We start from the raw sequence: 17,283 nt of genomic DNA on the forward strand, positions 1-17,283 counted from the left end.
TGTCCAATCGTGGCGCAGTACGCTCAGGGGGGCGGGTGTTAAAAAAAACAAAAAAACAAATCCATCACGTTGCGCACATGGTGCTGGATGTGACTTCGCCACACCCAGCGGACGCCGCCCCGCCGCCGCCGCTGCCGCCGGTGGAGTCGGGCTTGTGTAAGAGCTGGAGCGGCCAGTGGCGCTGGGAGCCGTCGGCTGCGCCCCGGTGATGTCGGCGTCCAGCGCCAGTTTGAGCGCGGAAGGGATTTCCTCGCACTGGGCCTGCGCTCGCTGACTCGGGAAGCCGGAAGAAGCCGGATCGGGGCTCGCGTCTTGTGAAAATGGGCCTGTTTTTGTACGTGGTCGGAACCCTCCGGCCAACGGAGGCCACGGTAGACGAGGTACCGGAAAGGTTTTTTAACTAACATTGAGTAAATGTCAGCTAACGTTAGAGGAACCGAGACGTGTGCAAGTGATTAGCTGGCTAACTTTTCTAAAGTTAGCTCCCAGTGCTGGTCAGGCGACCTGTAATACTTTCATTTAATGTTTTATAAAGTGCTTTTTCTTGTTAATAGTGACTTGCTTGTATCGTACAGTAGTTAGCAGACGAGCTAGTTTTGCCCTCAGATTAGCAACAAGTGGAATAATAAGGAGACGGGGACATTTAACCGAGGGCAAGTCATTACATAAATCGGGTTTGGTCGGGCAGCCGAGCACGCCGGCCTGAGAACTTGGTCCAGAACGACCACGAGCAGGGAAATGTCCGCTTCCACAAGACGCGCTCCTCGGAAATCGAGGCCTCCAGACGAGGTCTAATCCGCGTCTTATCGTTTCATCGGGCGCTCACACAGCAAAAACGTGCCACCTACCCAGAGGTCGCTGCACATGGGTCCTCGGGAAAGGACTCCCGTGACTCCCGAAGCTTGATCGTAAGGTTTGGGGAGCACGAACGGCCGCGGGCCTGAAAGGGTTTAAGCACAAAACCCCTCCGGTTTCCTTAAAGCCACCTCTACGCCCGTGCAGATCTGTCCCGGCCGAGGGTTCGCATTGACCTCTTATGGGAGTTGGGGGGGTTGTGTGGATTTTGAACTCATTCAGCAGGTCATCGGTTACTTGGCAGGGCGGTTCGGTTGTGAAAAACTGATGAAAGGTCTTTTAACAACCTGCTGTTGAACTGGTCGAAAATGTCTTCTTTTATTTCTCATCATGTCTTTTGCTGCAAAATGGAAGATTCGATTAAAAAAAAAAACATAATACTTTAAAACAGAGATTATGTCTGCTTCCATATAAATATGACATTGAAATGCATATGTGGATATTGTGGTTGTAGATTGCGGCTGTGCCAGTTGCCAGTTATAGAGAATTAGCTGCAAAACGTTCACCTCCCAGTGGTATTCCAAACGGCACAGATGTTTTACACACACATTTTTACGTTCATATCGGGGTTTTAGCGGTCCCCTAATACCGTGTCTGAAGCCTCTTTCCACAATTCGTCTGTGGTGCAGGGGGGTGCTTCATTCAAAACCGAGGGCATTTAATTTTTTTCTAAATCCAATGCCTTTATCAATGGTTTTTGACATTTGAACGTGTCTGCCTAAATCGTGCGTACAGTGCTGATTTGCATTTGAAGGACCCATCTGAGAAAGGTAGTCCAGTGTGATCGCCAGCTTGGCCGATACCTGCTGGTGTCCAGGGAACCATACACGGTATGCGCATCAATGTAAACATCTGGATTACACTTTTAATACATGCATACAGTAGTGGAAGACTCACTTGATGCCATGACGAAAGACATCACTTGTTGTCAAAGGTGGAGTAAGGTTGTCGTTGATATGATAATTTATGCAGATTTCACAGGGTTTGGTTAAATTTATGTTAATTGTTGCGCACACACATTGCAAAATCCTAGAGGAGGGGCGTGGATTTATAGACAGTGTGTACACAGTATTTGTATTTACATATCCAACACAAGTCAAGGTGGGTGACCATATGTTTATTTGTATCCATTATATACTCTGAAGACATTCTAGTCAGACCTAATTCTTTTAGGCAGTCAGGAAGGACACTTCGCCTGATTTACAATCATACATTACTGTGCCGGTAATCTCTCCATGTGTACTGAAATGTGATAATCAGACCACAGTCAAGGTCATACGCTGGATGACAGGTTTTTGAATGCAGCATACTGTTCAGTGTTCATAAAATACACAGGACCCATTGCTAGACACAAATGTTTTCTATGCTCGTCTTTACCCTCATTGTTGCTAATTAATTGGAGCAGTATGTTTATGTCTGTATAAATATATATATATACAGCTCAGAGAGACTGATAACTCACTGTAAATGCAGAGTTTAAGGATTACTCTGTTCATTTGGATAAAGAACAGCTGAACAACAGATACATTTAAGGCATTTGGCAGACGCCCTTATGCAGAGCGACTTACAACGTGCTTTCAAGTTACCATCGATGAAGTGATCAGTTCCGGTTCACTAGGACCCCAACTATGAATACAATCTTTTTATTCACTCTGTTGTAGATTCTGTACATAAGTTAGACAATAAGAACATTAATCTAAATATTCTCTAAAGAGGAAGGTCTTGAGCTGCCGTTTGAAAATACTCAGTGACTGAGCTGTTCTGACCTCGAGGGGAAGTTCATTCCACCACAGAGGGGCCAAGATGGAGAAGAGTCTAGATGAATGTTTTCCTTTTACCTTTAGCGATGGAGGGACCAGGCGAGCAGTACTGGAGGCTCGGAGTAAATGAGGTGCAGTGCGAGGGCTGTGAAGGGCTGGTAGTAGCCTAGTTGGTAACACGGTCGCCTATGAACCAGAAGACCCAGGTTTAAATCCCACTTACTACCATTGTGTCCCTGAGCAAGACACTTAACCCTAAGTTGCTCCAGGGGGACTGTCCGTGTAACTACTGATTGTAAGTCGCTCTGGATAAGAGTGTCTGATAAATGCCGTAAATGAGGTAGGATGGTGCTACTCTATGTTTGGCTTTGTAGGCCAGCATCAGTATTTTGAATCTGATGCGTGCAGCTACTGGGAGCCAGTGGAGGGATCGTAGCAGAGGGGTGGTGTGGGAAAATTTGGGAAGGTTGAAGATCAGTCGTGCTGCTGCATTTTGTATGAGTTGTAGAGGTCGGACGGTACTTGGAGGTAGACCAGCTAGAAGGGAGTTGCAGTAGTCCAGTCGTAAGATTACTAAGGACTGAACCAGTATCTGGGTGGCCTGTGTTGACAGATAAGGGCGGAGTCGTCTGATATTGTAGAGAAGGAATCTACATGAGTGAGAGACTGCTGATGTGAGTCGAGAAGGAGAGTTGGTTGTCTATTGTTACTCCAAGGTTGCGGGCTGTTGTAGAAGGAGAGAGCTGTGAGGTAAATAGCAAGATCCTGATGTGGTGAAGAATCTGCTGGAATGATCCACATTAATTCAGATGAAATGTGTATATATAATGTATATCACTATCCTTGTGTCGTAATCCTTATAAAGAGGGCATTTACATACATGTATATTGTAGGGATCTTTCTTAGATTGTGTATTCAGAACGGCCAACATGACCTTGCTGTGGTTTCTCCACTATGGTAACTTCAGTCTGTTAATTATGTTACCGTTTACAGGGTTTCAGCTTTCTCCCCATTTTAATTTGTTGTGCTTCTACTGTGCCATAGTTGTGCAATGAATAGGTGTCTGCTTACTCAGATTTTTGTATTCTTTTCATGAGTCTGAGCTCTGCTTATTAGGGTATCTCTGATTTCACTCAATCAGCTGCAAAGAAGCTACACTGATATGTGATGAATAGCAAAGTGGATTAAACGCTTAATAGATTATCTACAGTCCAAGAAAACATCACTAATATTAGGCGGTATCGTCTTTTCTTATTTTTAAGCGGCTTTTCATAATGCTGGATCAAGTTAAAGTTATTTCTAGAATGTTGATTTTCTGGAATGGTAACTACACTGAAAAGTAGAAGATTGGTTTTCTTCTTTTGCAGTTATAACGCACAAAATTTGCCACACAAACCCCCAACCCGCCAACCCTTCAGGGCAATGGAATGAAACAACGAGAAGGGGGAAAACAGTTTGTGACATTTTCATGAAACATTTTCCTTAAACTTGACAGCAGGGTTTGACCGACAATGTTGTAAAAAATTGTCATCATCTGTTATAACCTATAACCCTGAAAGATGCTGAAACATTAAGCAATGCCTTAATTTCCATTTAAAATAAGCCAACAAGGCCCCCGAGGGAGCTTTTGCTGTGATTGCAGCATTTCACAACGGTGACTGTTTCCATCAGTCCTGAAGGTTTATACTAGTGCTGCACGATTAATCTAATCGCGATGTCAGTCTGTGCGATTACATGAACACAAAAAGCTGCAGTTTAAATGATTAGTACATGGATTGGATCGGCAACATATCCGATCCATTCTCTCAAAGTTTGCGAGCTGACTGAAGTCTCACTTCAGTCGGATGTGACTTTCGATTCGGAGACATATGGTTAGACGCCGCATGACGCGCTGCATCGTACGTCAACGTCGCCGCCATATTGCGATAGGCTCTGCTGTGGCGTGAAGCATATACATGTCTATGGAGAGAAGTGCATAAAAATGCCTCACTCTTGTGCTGCTTGGGGCTGTACAAACCGCTGTACGCTCCAAACCAGATCCCGCAGGATTACATTTCATAGGTAAGGCCGGACAATTGTTTTGAATATATTTGGCCATTATAAAATCCCGTTTTATAAATCTTAACCTTAGCTAAGCTAAGCTAGCGAAGCTATGCATTCAAGTCAGCCTCCAAACAACGTTTTGGCTAAATGTAGGCATTAACTATTTAGACTGTTCTTAGCTGTTTAGTTAACTTTTCTCAAACTTTGAAGGTTTCCTAAAGAAATTCACCTCAGTTTACAAATCTTAACCTTAGCTAAGCTAGCAAAGCTATGCATCCCTGAGTTCAAGTCAGCCTCCAAACAACGTTTTGGTTAAACGTAAGAACTATAATACGGGATTTTAATGGCCAAATATAATCAAAACAGTTGTTTAGCCTTACCAGGGTTTGTCGTTTGACAGTAATGGTAAAGAGTTTTTTGTGATTTATTTAATTTTGTAGAATATTGTATTTTGAAAGCACTGGGCATTTCAGGTTGTTAAGTAGTTTGTATGTTTCACTTTGAAATTAAACGTTTCACTATTAGTATGCGACTTTTCATTGATATACAAGCAAGTGTCCTTTTATCATATCACATATCGCAATATTGATCTCAATAATCGCAATATGTCTTTCCCCAAATTGTGCAGCCCTAGTTTATACTGAACCATTTCTTATCATTCACTCATGTTAAGGGGTGGTAGTAGCATAGTGGGTAACACACTCGCCTATGAACCAGAAGACCCAGGTTCAAATCCCACTTACTACCATTGTGTCCCTGAGCAAGACACTTAACCCTAAGTGTCTCCATGTGGGGACTTGTCCCTGTAACTACTGATTGTAATTCGCTCTGGATAAGGACGTCTGAAAGGACGTCTGATAAATGCTATAAATGTAAATCTAACATATCAGGAACCAGCGCAGGAAATGTTAACGATTACATTGTTAACATGATGTTAATGATGTTGCTTCACTATTGTACGTCATTAAACTGATTAAACATTAATTGGCTTGACGTAGTGGCTAATTGGGAGTTGAAGGTGAAGAGAGACAGTGATTGCAGGTAAAGAAGTGGACCCATAATCAACCCATAAGGTTGCCGGTTCGAACCCCAAAGGTGCTACTGAGCAAAGCACCGTCCCCACACACTGCTCCTCGGGTGCCTGTCATGGCTGCCCACTGCTCGCCAAGGGTGGTGGTTAAAAGCAGAGGACACATTTCGTTGTGTCACCATGTGCTATGCTGCAGTGTTTCACAATGACAATTGCTTCACTTTCACTTTTTTTTTTTTCTTTTCCCTTTCACTTTCAAATGGCCGATGTCATGCGTTAAAGGTCTCAGAAGGCCAGGGATGTGTGGTGTTTAACTGGGGAGAAGACCTTTTCATCCGAAATCTGATTCTAAATCCCTCTCAACCTTGTTCAGCTCTAGTTTAGTACGATGGTCTGCTGTGGCCTGCAGTGTAGGGCAACTTGTCTGTGGAGGCCACACGTTACCTTGTCGAAGTGACTTGCTGCTAACGTGTAACCAGGTAACGCAGGACCCTGAGTATCTGTTACTTGCGTGCAAGGTCATGTGGGCCACTTCAAGAAGCACCTTGTCCAGAATGTGCTTTAAAATTGCGCTACATTCTCATTCTCCTCGGTCCCCTGCAGCATGTGTGTGTTGGTTAAAGCAGTGTTTTAACATTATCGCTACCTTAAGAATGAGAAAAAGTCTTCTACGGCTGTGCTCTTGAGGTTTAATGTGTGTGTTTTTTTTGTGTGTGTGTGTGTGTGTGTGTGTGTGAGAGAGAGAAGGAACATCAGCTGTTGTTAGGGTGCGTGTTGTGAAGCTTGTCATTCCTCCATCACCCTCGTTACGAAATTTCTAGATGGAGGGAGCGAGAGAGAGAGCCTCATTAAAATGCGGACCTCCTTACAACCCTCACAGCACTGCTGCCTGCTGGAAATTTCCGTAGGTCAGTTCCTGCCCTCCGTTTGGGCTGGGTGTGTTATCCCCCCCCCTCCTCAGTCTGTACAATGATCCCTGAGTTGCAAGATCTTATGCTGGATGGAAGAGCGGAGGAGCACCATGACCTTTCATCGGGTAGAGAACTGACGAGCCTGACAATTTCTCTTTTCTTTAAAGTTTAGGATTGAAAAATAACTTTTGTGTTGCAGCTCCGCCTTTAAATGCAGGTTGTATGGTGTAGGTTTAAGTGTCAGTTACCTTGAGGGGTCTTTTAATGTTTACATTTACATTTACGGCATTTGGCAGACGCCCTTATCCAGAGCGACTTACAACGTGCTTAAAGATTTTAATTTGTACTGAGGATTTGCAGCAACATGCCGAAACCTTTTTTTTTTTTTAAACAAATTAATAAAATTTAATCTCATGGGTCAAGGAAGTTCTGAATTTGATCTGGTTTTCATAGTAGATTAATACATTCTTATACAAAAAAAAAATGAATGTGATTAACCCAATGTATAAAAATCTGATTAGATTCTTCTGATTCTTCAAGATGAACAGTAAAGTGATGTAGAACATTTCTACATATATATTTTTTGTCTTTCAGAATGTTCTGCTTTGTGAGGGTGCAAACAACCAGAGCTATGTGTGTGAGTGGGGACATTGCTGTGGGGAGTCGCAGTGCTGCAGCTACTACTACGAACTCTGGTGTAAGGCTCCATTCACGTATTTCCCGAAAATCTCCCATTAAGATCCTCACATAATGTTTATAAGTTTTTTTGTGATTTAAATTTTTAGGGTTCTGGCTGGTCTGGGCCATCATCTTCATCTTGAGCTGCTGCTGTGTGTGTCATCACCGTCGCACAAAACACAGACTGCAGCAACAACGGCGGCAGCATGAAATAAACCTCATAGCCTACAGAGAGGCTCACAACTACAGCGCCGTGCCTTTCTACTTTAGTAAGACCCTTTTTCAAGTTTACTCTGTAGGATCTGTGAAGCTACTGGCCAATATGATATGATGATGAGTATATTTCAACTGCACTTGTTTGGGCTGAGTGGATGACCACTTGTAAAAAATAGGACCCTTGATAGGATCTATGACATTAACATGTCATAGATCCCCGAGTCTGTCTATGATCCTGAAGTAGCTAGAAATGGTGATAGGTGTAAAGAGTGCTTTGGCCATTCTGTTTCACCGTTCAAAGATTGACAGCTCAGATGGTCTGATCTGGAATTTGTCCCCTTATGGCGTCATACAGGGAAAGGTTACCTCCCTTTTTTTGTGAAAAGTGAAGTGATTGTAATACACAGCACAGCACACAACAAAATGTGTCCTCTGTTTTTAACCATCACCATTGGTGATGCCCGGGGAGCAGTGTGTGGGGACGGTGCCTTTGTTCAGTGGCACCTTGGCGGATCGGGATTCAAACCGGCAACCTTCTGATTACGGGGCCGCTTACGGGGCCTTAACCACTAGGCCACCACTGGGTGGTCATTTCCCACCCCTCACCTAAAAAAGTAACTTCACAACCGTCGTGGCTTGAAAACTTTTTTTCTGGAAAAACGCTGTCAAAACAGCCAAACATTGACTTTGGAGAATGGTGTTGATGATTGTGTTTCTGAGAGTGCCCTCTCTCCTTCTACAGGCCGCTTACACCGAAACAACGCGTCCGGGGGAAATCTCATTGTGGGACTGTTTCAAAGTGGCTGTATTTCTGAAAGAGGCTTCAGATACAATATTAGGGGACCATTAAGACCGATATAAAAGCAAAAATAATTAATAAAAGGGGACCTTTAAGGCACATGCATACTGAGCACAGTGCTGCCACCCTGTTTGAACTCCATTTACTTCAGGAAATGAAGAATGAACAGAACAGTACATAGAAGCAAAGTTCACACAGTTCAGCTCACCTCGAATCACATTCACTTTACAAAAGAACATTTAAAACATTCATTAATAATGCAAACAGCTCAGCGAATTTTAGCTCAATTTTGGTAACAGACGTTATTGGCAGTAGGTTTATTTATTTTTGTTCTTCAGGTAAAGCCTAAATTTGGATATTTAAATTCAAAATACAACAAAGTTGGGGGGAAAAAAAGGCACACAAGGTTTACATTTTATGCTACCTTTTTGTAGAAATTTAGAAACAAATTTCTTTTTGCCTTTGTTTACAGAGCCATCTTACCAGGTTTTTTCCGGTCTTTATGCTATATGTTGTATGAAAAATTTCAGTCATCTGTACAGAACCGTTCAGGCTGACCGCTGACTAAAAAGGGAATTTGGGAATGTCGGAATTGTTCAAATAAGAATGGTATTTAAAAACTCATTACAGACACATGAGAAGCATGTGGCAACCTGCAATTACTGCCAAAGACTGTTTGGCTTCAGATCGATTAGCCTTCATGGGACATCCTGTGATTGCTGGGTCTATTTTTGTTGGCATGGAGTAATGGAATAAATGTCTGACCTCACTGTACAGGTTACAGTGCATCGTGCTCGTACTCTGTTCTTCTTCAACATTCTCCTGTTTTTCAGGGTTCCTACCAAACTTCCTCCTCCCAGACTACGAGGAGGCGGTGACCCGGCCCCCATCCCCACCTCCACCTTACAGTGCCTCACACACTGGTCCGGTCACCATTGCAAGTGCCCTGACGCCTGAGCAGCCAGACTGCCACTGCCCCGCCACTCAAAACACGCTCGTGACCCCAGAAGCTGATCCCGTGGACTCAGGGCCTGGGCCACAGGACCCTCTTCAACACGTGGACTACAGGCAGAAACCACTAGAGCTCTGCGGCTCAGGAATACTGAATATGGAGGAGGTCAGAGACGGCCTGGAGAAGAGGGGCACTGTTGGAGATTTCCGGAAGGACCCTGTACTGAGGGACCGCCTCCCCGAGGACAAGGAGCGGTCACACGGGGCCAGACGGCGGCGCTTCACAGGAGATTCGGGGATTGAAGTTTGCATTTGTGGCCGAGGCCACGGTGGAGGCAGACGGTTCTCTGACTTACGGGACCCTCGGGAGCTGGAGGGGCTCCTAGGTGGTGATGATGAAGATGACGATGGTGAGGAAGAGCACAACAGCCAGGACGAGTCGGCGGAGTTCTGCGAGAGCTGCGGCCAGCGCTCCCCTGCTGATGAGGAGCAATACCCGATGGCTACAGAGAGGAGGGCGGAGCCAGGGGCATCACCTCACTCGCCCGTCTGCCTCTTACTTCACACCATTAGTGAACAGGAGGGTTCAGGGTCGCAAAGCTAAAAGCTCTTTGGTTCTCTCCGAAGAATCCGCCTCGTGTGCGACGCCCCGATTTTGCCGGGGTGCGTTCAAGCAGTCAAAGCAAAGTATTTTTAGTAATGCAGAGATGAATGTCAGTGTGCCTTGCTTATGCAATCCGAGGCTATATGTGATATGATATTTAAAATCCACTTTGCTGTGTGAAACGCAGAGCTGCGTACGGAGTTACGTGCCTTTATGTACTCGCCGTCTTAAAACGCGTTCGCTTACGGACTGCATATATAGAGATTACTGATTTGCGCGTGATCTTCACTGGAGCCATCCTAAGAAATTCTGTAGCAGGTTTGGTTTTAGTGTGCCACTATTAATAACGTTGATCTTGGGTCAAGGGTTTGAAGTTCATTCACTCCACGTTGGTAAATTTGGAATATGTAGATCATGCTGTACAGCACAAAGTGCAACATTTATGCATTTATTATGTAGTACCTAGTGTTTAGGCCCTTTTACACTAAATGTGTGTAATTCTAACATCAAGAACGGTTCATTTTAATGCTTTCTTTTAGGTAAATATTGATTATGGGCAAATGATTTGGCATGAAGTTAGTAAATCATCTACTGCACATGCCTCAGTGACCTTTTTGTTTTTATAGTTATTATAGGCCATATCTCCATAATGGTGATTTAAAGCAGAGTTTGGTCTGGTTACCTCTGCATGCATGTTGCCCAGGGGAATGCCACTCAGTCTGTAAGATCCCTCCCCCATAGCAAGAAAATTAGTATCCATGCATTATATTTATGTGCATATTTGAATAATATGCACCCTCATGAAATTTTACTTTTTGGCCTGGGTCACCACCGTACTCTTGAATATCAGTACTTTCAAAGCGCAGGTGAATGTGTAACATTATGTTTTTGTCTGGTTTTCCAGTGGTGCACCAGAGCATGGGCTAAGTTTGGCCAGTCACTATTTCACAGCCAGTCGTCATTGGTTTTATAATGGCAGATAAGAGTGAAAATTGATGATTAATTATCCAATAAAAGTGAATTGATGAATGTGCCTGTAGTTGGCCTTTACTGGTATAGCCGTCTGGATTGTGAGCACTTCTGTGATAACGTTAGAAGAAGAAGAAAAGGAAGCTGTTAGCTTGACTTTTGCACATATGACTGCAGACTGCATTGTAACTGTTTACTGTGTTTTTAAAAAAATCTTTATTTAGAAAGAAAAATCATCTTTAGATTATGGTACGTTTAATCACCAGTAATGAATGCTTCTGTACACTGTGCCTTTATTGAGAACCACTTTTCTGCTTGAATTGAGTGAAATTTTTTTTTTTTTTTTTTTTAAGCCAAAGTGTCTCATGAAAATCACATACAAATCACTGATTTTGCCTTTTTTTATTTTGAAATTGCCTTGTGGATTTAAATGACTACAGGATTTGTGGCATTAAAGAGGATATTGTAAAAGTACAGTCATGCTCTCATTTAAAGGTCTGAGCTGTCTGATTCACATATCTACTTTAATAATATGTGAATCAAACTATATTATATATTTTGTGGGTTTCTTGGTGAAACTGACTGTATTTTTACCCTCTCAGTGTTTTGTATTGAAGCCATTTGATGTTGGACATGTTCAATAAAACTTTTTCTGACCACAATTTACTCTGGGTTTGTTTTTTGGTTTTTTTTTTTTGTGGCGACGGTATCTAGTATGTCGTGAGCCATACAAATATTACAAGTGGTGGCTTCACAGAAATCTGTTGTAGATGCAATAAATCACACAATTTATTTACCTGGAAACAACTGACCTTCGTACAACTTCAGTTGTAAATTCAATTTGAAAAATAATACTTTTTCAAGTTTCTACCATTTTACAGCATTGAAATCCCTCATTTGGTTCACTAGGGACCGATATGTTAATACCACTGGCGTGGTACACAACCAGAAGGACCAGAGCAGGATGTTACCAACCAGTGTTACCAGTATTTTCAATGAAACGTAGCTAAATGTTGCCAGATGACGTCACACACTAATGCCTATCTGACAAGCATAAGTTCATCATGTCTCTACTCTCTGAGGCGCAGTGTATTATATTTTATCACATTACATCCAGATGCACAATAAATAGGTTCTTAATAACATATTACTTTGCGTGATGACGTCATTGCGTAATAACAATTCAAAACTACATCTTTATGTAGTATACAAAATGTTTTCTCAAATTGACTGGCCATCTCAGCAAAATCATTATTTGAAATATGTCTAAAATATAGTTGACTAATTATAAAAGTAATACAAACACTTTTTGATATTTTTTTATTTTTAAATGTAACACTGATGAACAGTTACATTCTTTTAAACATTCACAGCTTGTGTATTTACTCTTTTTAACTTGTGAAATTAACACATCTGTGAAGGTGACAAAAATTATAGCACTATTGGAATTTATTGCTAGCTAAATTACCAACAATTATACATGTTAACAAATATCAGTAAATGAACAGTTATGAAAAACAATTTGCGCTATCAATTTAACTTGAATGTGTGTGTTGCTAGGCATCTCTCAGGAAGGGAGTTCTTCTTGGCTGGTTAGCTGTACAGTGTTTCATCTGGAATTCTTTGACTTCCATTTTGATGATTCACAGATTAGCAAGTACAGTTGAAGCCAAAAGTTTACATACAATGTATAAAAAGACATATAACTTTTTTTTGTATGATATTAAATCATACAAAACCCTTTCAGTTTTAGGCCTGTTCAAATTCCCAAAATAATTTCTATTTGCTAAATGTGAAAATAACATGTGAGATAATTTTTTTAGAGATTTTTTTATTACTTTCTGTAAAGTCAAAGGTTTACATACATTTGCTTAGTATTTGGTAGAATTGACTTGACGCAAATGCTTTGGGTATCCTTCCACAAGCTTCTCACGACAGTTTAATGGAATTTTGCCCATTCCTCCTGACAGAACTGGTGTAATTGAGTCAGGTTTGTAGGCTGCCTTGCTCCCACATGTCTTTTCAGCTCTGACCACAAATTTTCTATGGGATTGAGATCAGGGCTTTGTGATGGCCACTCCAAAACATTGACTTTGTTGTCCTTAAGCCACTTTGTAACCAATTTTGCAGTGTGCTTAGGGTCATTGTCCATTTGGAAGACCCATTTGCGCCCAAGCTTTAACTTCCTGGCTGATGTCTTGAGATGCACTTCAATATTTCAACATACTGTTCTTTCTTCATGATGCAGTCTATTTTGTGAAGCAAAATAACATGATGCTGCCACCCCCACAACATGATGCTGCCACCTCCCTACTTCCCAACACAGTTGGGATGGTGTTCTCAGGTTTGAAGGCTTCCCCCTTTTTCCTCCAAATATGATGATGATCATTATGGCCAAAAAGTCCAATTTTTGTTTCGTCGGACGACAGGACGTGTCTCCAGAAATTTGGGTCTTTGTCCCTGTGTGTATTTGCAAAGTGTAATCTGGCTTTTTAATGTCGCTTTCTGGCTTTATGACCTATTTGGCTTTCTCCTCGCTGAGTACCAGCTTCAGCCAGGATCTTCACAAGCTCTTTTGCTTTTGTTCTGGGATTGATATGCACATTCCGCACCAGAACACGGTCATCTCTTGGACTCAGGATCTGTCTCCTTCCTGAGCAGTATGATGGCTGGACATTCCCATGTTGTATATACTTGCGTAAAATAGTTTGAACAGATGAATGTGGCACCTTCAGGGATCTGGAAATTGCTCCCAAGGATGAATCAGCCTTGTGGAGGTCCAAAATTCTCTTCCTGATGTCTTGGCTGATTTCTTTAGACTTTCCCATGGTGTCACAAAAGGAAGCAGTGTGTTGAGATCAGATGCTTCCAAAGCCATGACATTTACATTTTACATTTACATTTACAGCATTTATCAGACGCCCTTATCCAGAGCGACTTACAATCAGTAGTTACAGGGACAGTCTCCCTGGAGCAACTTAGGTGTCTTGCTCAGGGACACAATGGTAGTAAGTGGGATTTGAACCTGGGTCTTCTGGTTCATAGGCGAGTGTGTTACCCGCTAGGCTACTACCACCCTGACATCATCATCTGGGCTTTCCCAAATAGTTTAAAGGCATAGTAACCTTGGTGTATGTAAACTTTTGACTTTGAAGAAAGTAATAAAAAAATCTGTAAAAAATTCTCTCACGTTTTTTTTTTACATTTAGCAAATACTCCATACCGCACAAAAAGTATGGAATTTAGAGTGTGCAGTGACAGTCTGTTTCTTAACTTTGACTTGACCACACTCATTTGGCTGAACAGCCATTCAACCACTGCACTTGTGTGTGGCAGTGTGAGGGCAGCCAGTGCTGCTTTACAAAGTTCTTCATATACTTCACTCCAGAACTCAATGGTGTTTTCAGTTGATTCCCACCTCATCAAATGTATGTTTCTCCATTGGGAAACAATTTTGTCAATTCGCTGGGGCTGGTACCCCAGTAGCTCAGCTACATTTATAATTTCAGTGTTGCTTTTATTGTGCTTCAGTGTTTCCTTAACACTGAACAGAGCCATGTTTCCTAAGATTTCGAGATTGTCTGGGAGCCTTGCTTGCAGTTCCTTGCTTAGAGCAATGACATAATCGATGCATCATCTCCAAATGACCTCTTCATCCTCTATGGCAAGACTGACCTGGGACAGTGTACATTCAAACAGTTACCCAAGATATGGTGCTGGACTAAGATGACCATCAATGGCATCCTTCAGAACATTCATCTTTGCCATAGGGTTGATTACTCTGCTGCAAACTGATAATAAGAGATTAACTTGACAGGATCTGTATGTTAAAATCTGACTTATTTTAAGAATGTGAGATACACATAATTGTTCTTGTCCATGTACATGGCATGGAGCACATCTGCCATGTAGCAATTGTCACGTCCCTGTCTAGGGGTCAGGAGACACGACAACAAACAAGGGGAATGTTTGCAGTGGGAAGACACAAATACCAAAGTGAAATATTGTGCTTTTATTTGCAGTGAGCGGTGAACAACAAACCAAACCTAAAGTGATATATACAACAACTATTCATAAGAGGACAACACACCATGAAAGGAGAGACAAAACAAACACAACAAAGCCACAACTAACCACACTAATCATTAACACGCAACAAAAGGCTTATCCAACTATAATCCAAAACTAATACAATCCAAAACTGCAACCAAAACTCTCCTCTCGCTTCTTCCTCCTCCTCCGGCTCCACAACAATGAGCCCTGAATGGTGGCTGGAAGGGTCCTTATGTAGTTCTCTGTCCTGTGCGTTGATTGGCTGCCAGTTGACGAGGGAATTGGTGGGCGGAGCTGTAAATCCAAATCTCCTCCCCCAGCAGACAGCCTAAAAGAGAACACGCACAAAACAGAGCACCCCAAGCCATTCTACGGCCTAAAGGACATAACACAATGCTCACTGCTCTTGGTAAACTCAGAGTGGAGTTTAAGTTCTTCCCATTGGTCCAATATACAAGTTACTGCAGGCTCAATCGATAGCCAACTTGTGGCAATCAAAAACCAGTTGTATGTTTCCCTGATTAAGTATTCAATTTCTCTGGATGCTGCACTGACAGCCAATTGTAAAGAATGGCACACACAGCGAATGAGTATCAAATTGGGCAAAGAACATTCCTCTTTTAATATCTTGTGGACTCCGTTGTGCACCCATTTACATTTTACATTTACAGCATTTATCAGACGCCCTTATCCAGAGCGACTTACAATCAGTAGTTACAGGGACAGTCTCCCTGGAGCAATTTAGGGTTAAGTGTCTTGCTCAGGGACACAATGGTAGTAAGTGGGATTCGAACCCGGGTCTTCTGGTTCATAGGCGAGTGTGTTACCCACTAGGCTACTACCACCCCAGTCATCACAGAGGCATTATCAGTGCCAATACCCTTTTAAGATTTTTTAAGATTACACTTTTCGAGAAATTCAACTACTGCCTTCTCTATTGATTTGGTATTCAACCAGCCCAAGAAATGTGTTTTTAACACTAAAATACAGAATCACCACACCCAGGTATTTTGAGACACTGACATCTGTCGACTCATCCAAAAGCAGAATGAACTTCTCATCCCCCACATGTACTCCCTTAATCATTTCTGTGCGTTTGGTGCAATGCATGTGGAAGTTTGTTGCTGCCACAGATTCTGAAAAGGCAGCTTTGCAATGTTCAACAATGTGAACAATGTTCCGCAAAGGCCATTGCCATAGTAGCTTCTACAATTTTGCATTTATTCACTTTCCTAACTAGCTGTGGTAATGAAGACTGATTTGCAGGGTTATATGGTTTTGATTTATTTATATGCTTTGCTGTAGCATAATGTTTTCTAATGTCATACAGTACAGGTCAAAAGTTTGGACACACCTTCTCATTCAATGTGTTTTCTTTATTTTCATTTATTTAATTTACATTGGTAGATTCTCACTGAAGGCATCAAAACTATGAATGAACATGTGGAGTTATGTACTTAACAAAAAGTGGAGACCTGACCTCCACAGTCACCGGACCTGAACCCAATCCAGATGGTTTGGGGTGAGCTGGACCGCAGAGTGAAGGCAAAGGGGCCAACAAGTGCTAAACTCCTTCAAAAGACTGTTGGAAAAGCATTTCAGGTGATGACCACTTGAAGCTCATGAAGAGAATGCCAAGAGTAATCAGAGCAAAGGGCGGCTATTTTGAAGAAACTAGAATATAAAACATGTTTTCAGTTATTTCACCTTTTTTGTTAAGTACATAACTCCACATGTGTTCATTCATAGTTTTGATGCCTTCAGTGAGAATCTACAAATGTAAATGGTCATGAAAATAAAGAAAACACATTGAATGAGAAGATGTGTCCAAACTTTTGGCCTGTACTGTACATTATTTGATTTGCAGTATGCACAGTATGCTCGGCAGTCATCACCATGCACTGGCTTCAGCCATCCTTTAAATTCAGGTACAGACTCCTACAATCCTTTTTTTTTTTCTTACTCCTTTCTGTATTTCTGGCTGTAAAATTTCGACTAAGACATGTGCAGTTCAAAATTAATGAGTAGCTACAGTAACTAAATTTTTACTGTGGTTGCTCTTAATGAATTCATTTCAAAATGCTGTTGCTGCTGCAGCAGTGTCTGGCTATGTAGCTCTTATGTAGCCCCACTCCCGCACTCTACTGAGTGAGCCTGCAGCCACTGCTCTTTTGAGTCACTTTTTTTTTTAATTGCTAAACGTATCCAAATGAATGTTAAAAAATGGCTAAATTTGTTGCTAGGGTTTTTTTTTTTTTTGGAAAAAACGTTGCTAGGGTAGTATGAGAAGTTGTTCTATCTAGCAACAAAATTGCTAAGTTGGCAACACAGGCTGGACTGGAGTTGTGCTGTGCCCCGCCCGTACAGGGTTAGTCGCGGTCTGCTTAAAGCGCATGCGTCGTTTTATTGCGCGC

The 17,283-nt window shown here is 42.1% G+C and overlaps 1 protein-coding gene across 1 annotated transcript; it reads left to right on the plus strand.

Moving 5' to 3' along the window:
- The first annotated feature begins 47 nt into the window (after positions 1–47).
- wbp1lb (WW domain binding protein 1-like b) lies at positions 48–11,468 on the plus strand. Its single transcript, XM_028975017.1, has 4 exons — positions 48–380; positions 7,194–7,296; positions 7,385–7,546; positions 9,126–11,468. The coding sequence occupies exons 1-4, from the start codon at positions 321–323 to the stop codon at positions 9,845–9,847; spliced, it is 1,047 nt and encodes a 348-aa protein (XP_028830850.1). The 5' UTR covers positions 48–320; the 3' UTR covers positions 9,848–11,468.
- The last annotated feature ends 5,815 nt before the right edge of the window (positions 11,469–17,283 follow it).

This window comes from Denticeps clupeoides, chromosome 3 (assembly GCF_900700375.1).
Source record: "Denticeps clupeoides chromosome 3, fDenClu1.1, whole genome shotgun sequence".
Taxonomy (NCBI): domain Eukaryota; kingdom Metazoa; phylum Chordata; class Actinopteri; order Clupeiformes; family Denticipitidae; genus Denticeps; species Denticeps clupeoides.

Excerpts from the sequence above, each read along its gene's own strand:
- wbp1lb (XM_028975017.1), top strand. The coding sequence starts at position 321 with ATGGGCCTGTTTTTGTACGTGGTCGGAACCCTCCGGCCAACGGAGGCC. Across the intron at positions 381-7,193 it reads CGGAGGCCACGGTAGACGAG|AATGTTCTGCTTTGTGAGGG; the intron begins GTACCGGAAAGG and ends TTTGTCTTTCAG. Across the intron at positions 7,297-7,384 it reads CTACTACTACGAACTCTGGT|GGTTCTGGCTGGTCTGGGCC; the intron begins GTAAGGCTCCAT and ends TTAAATTTTTAG.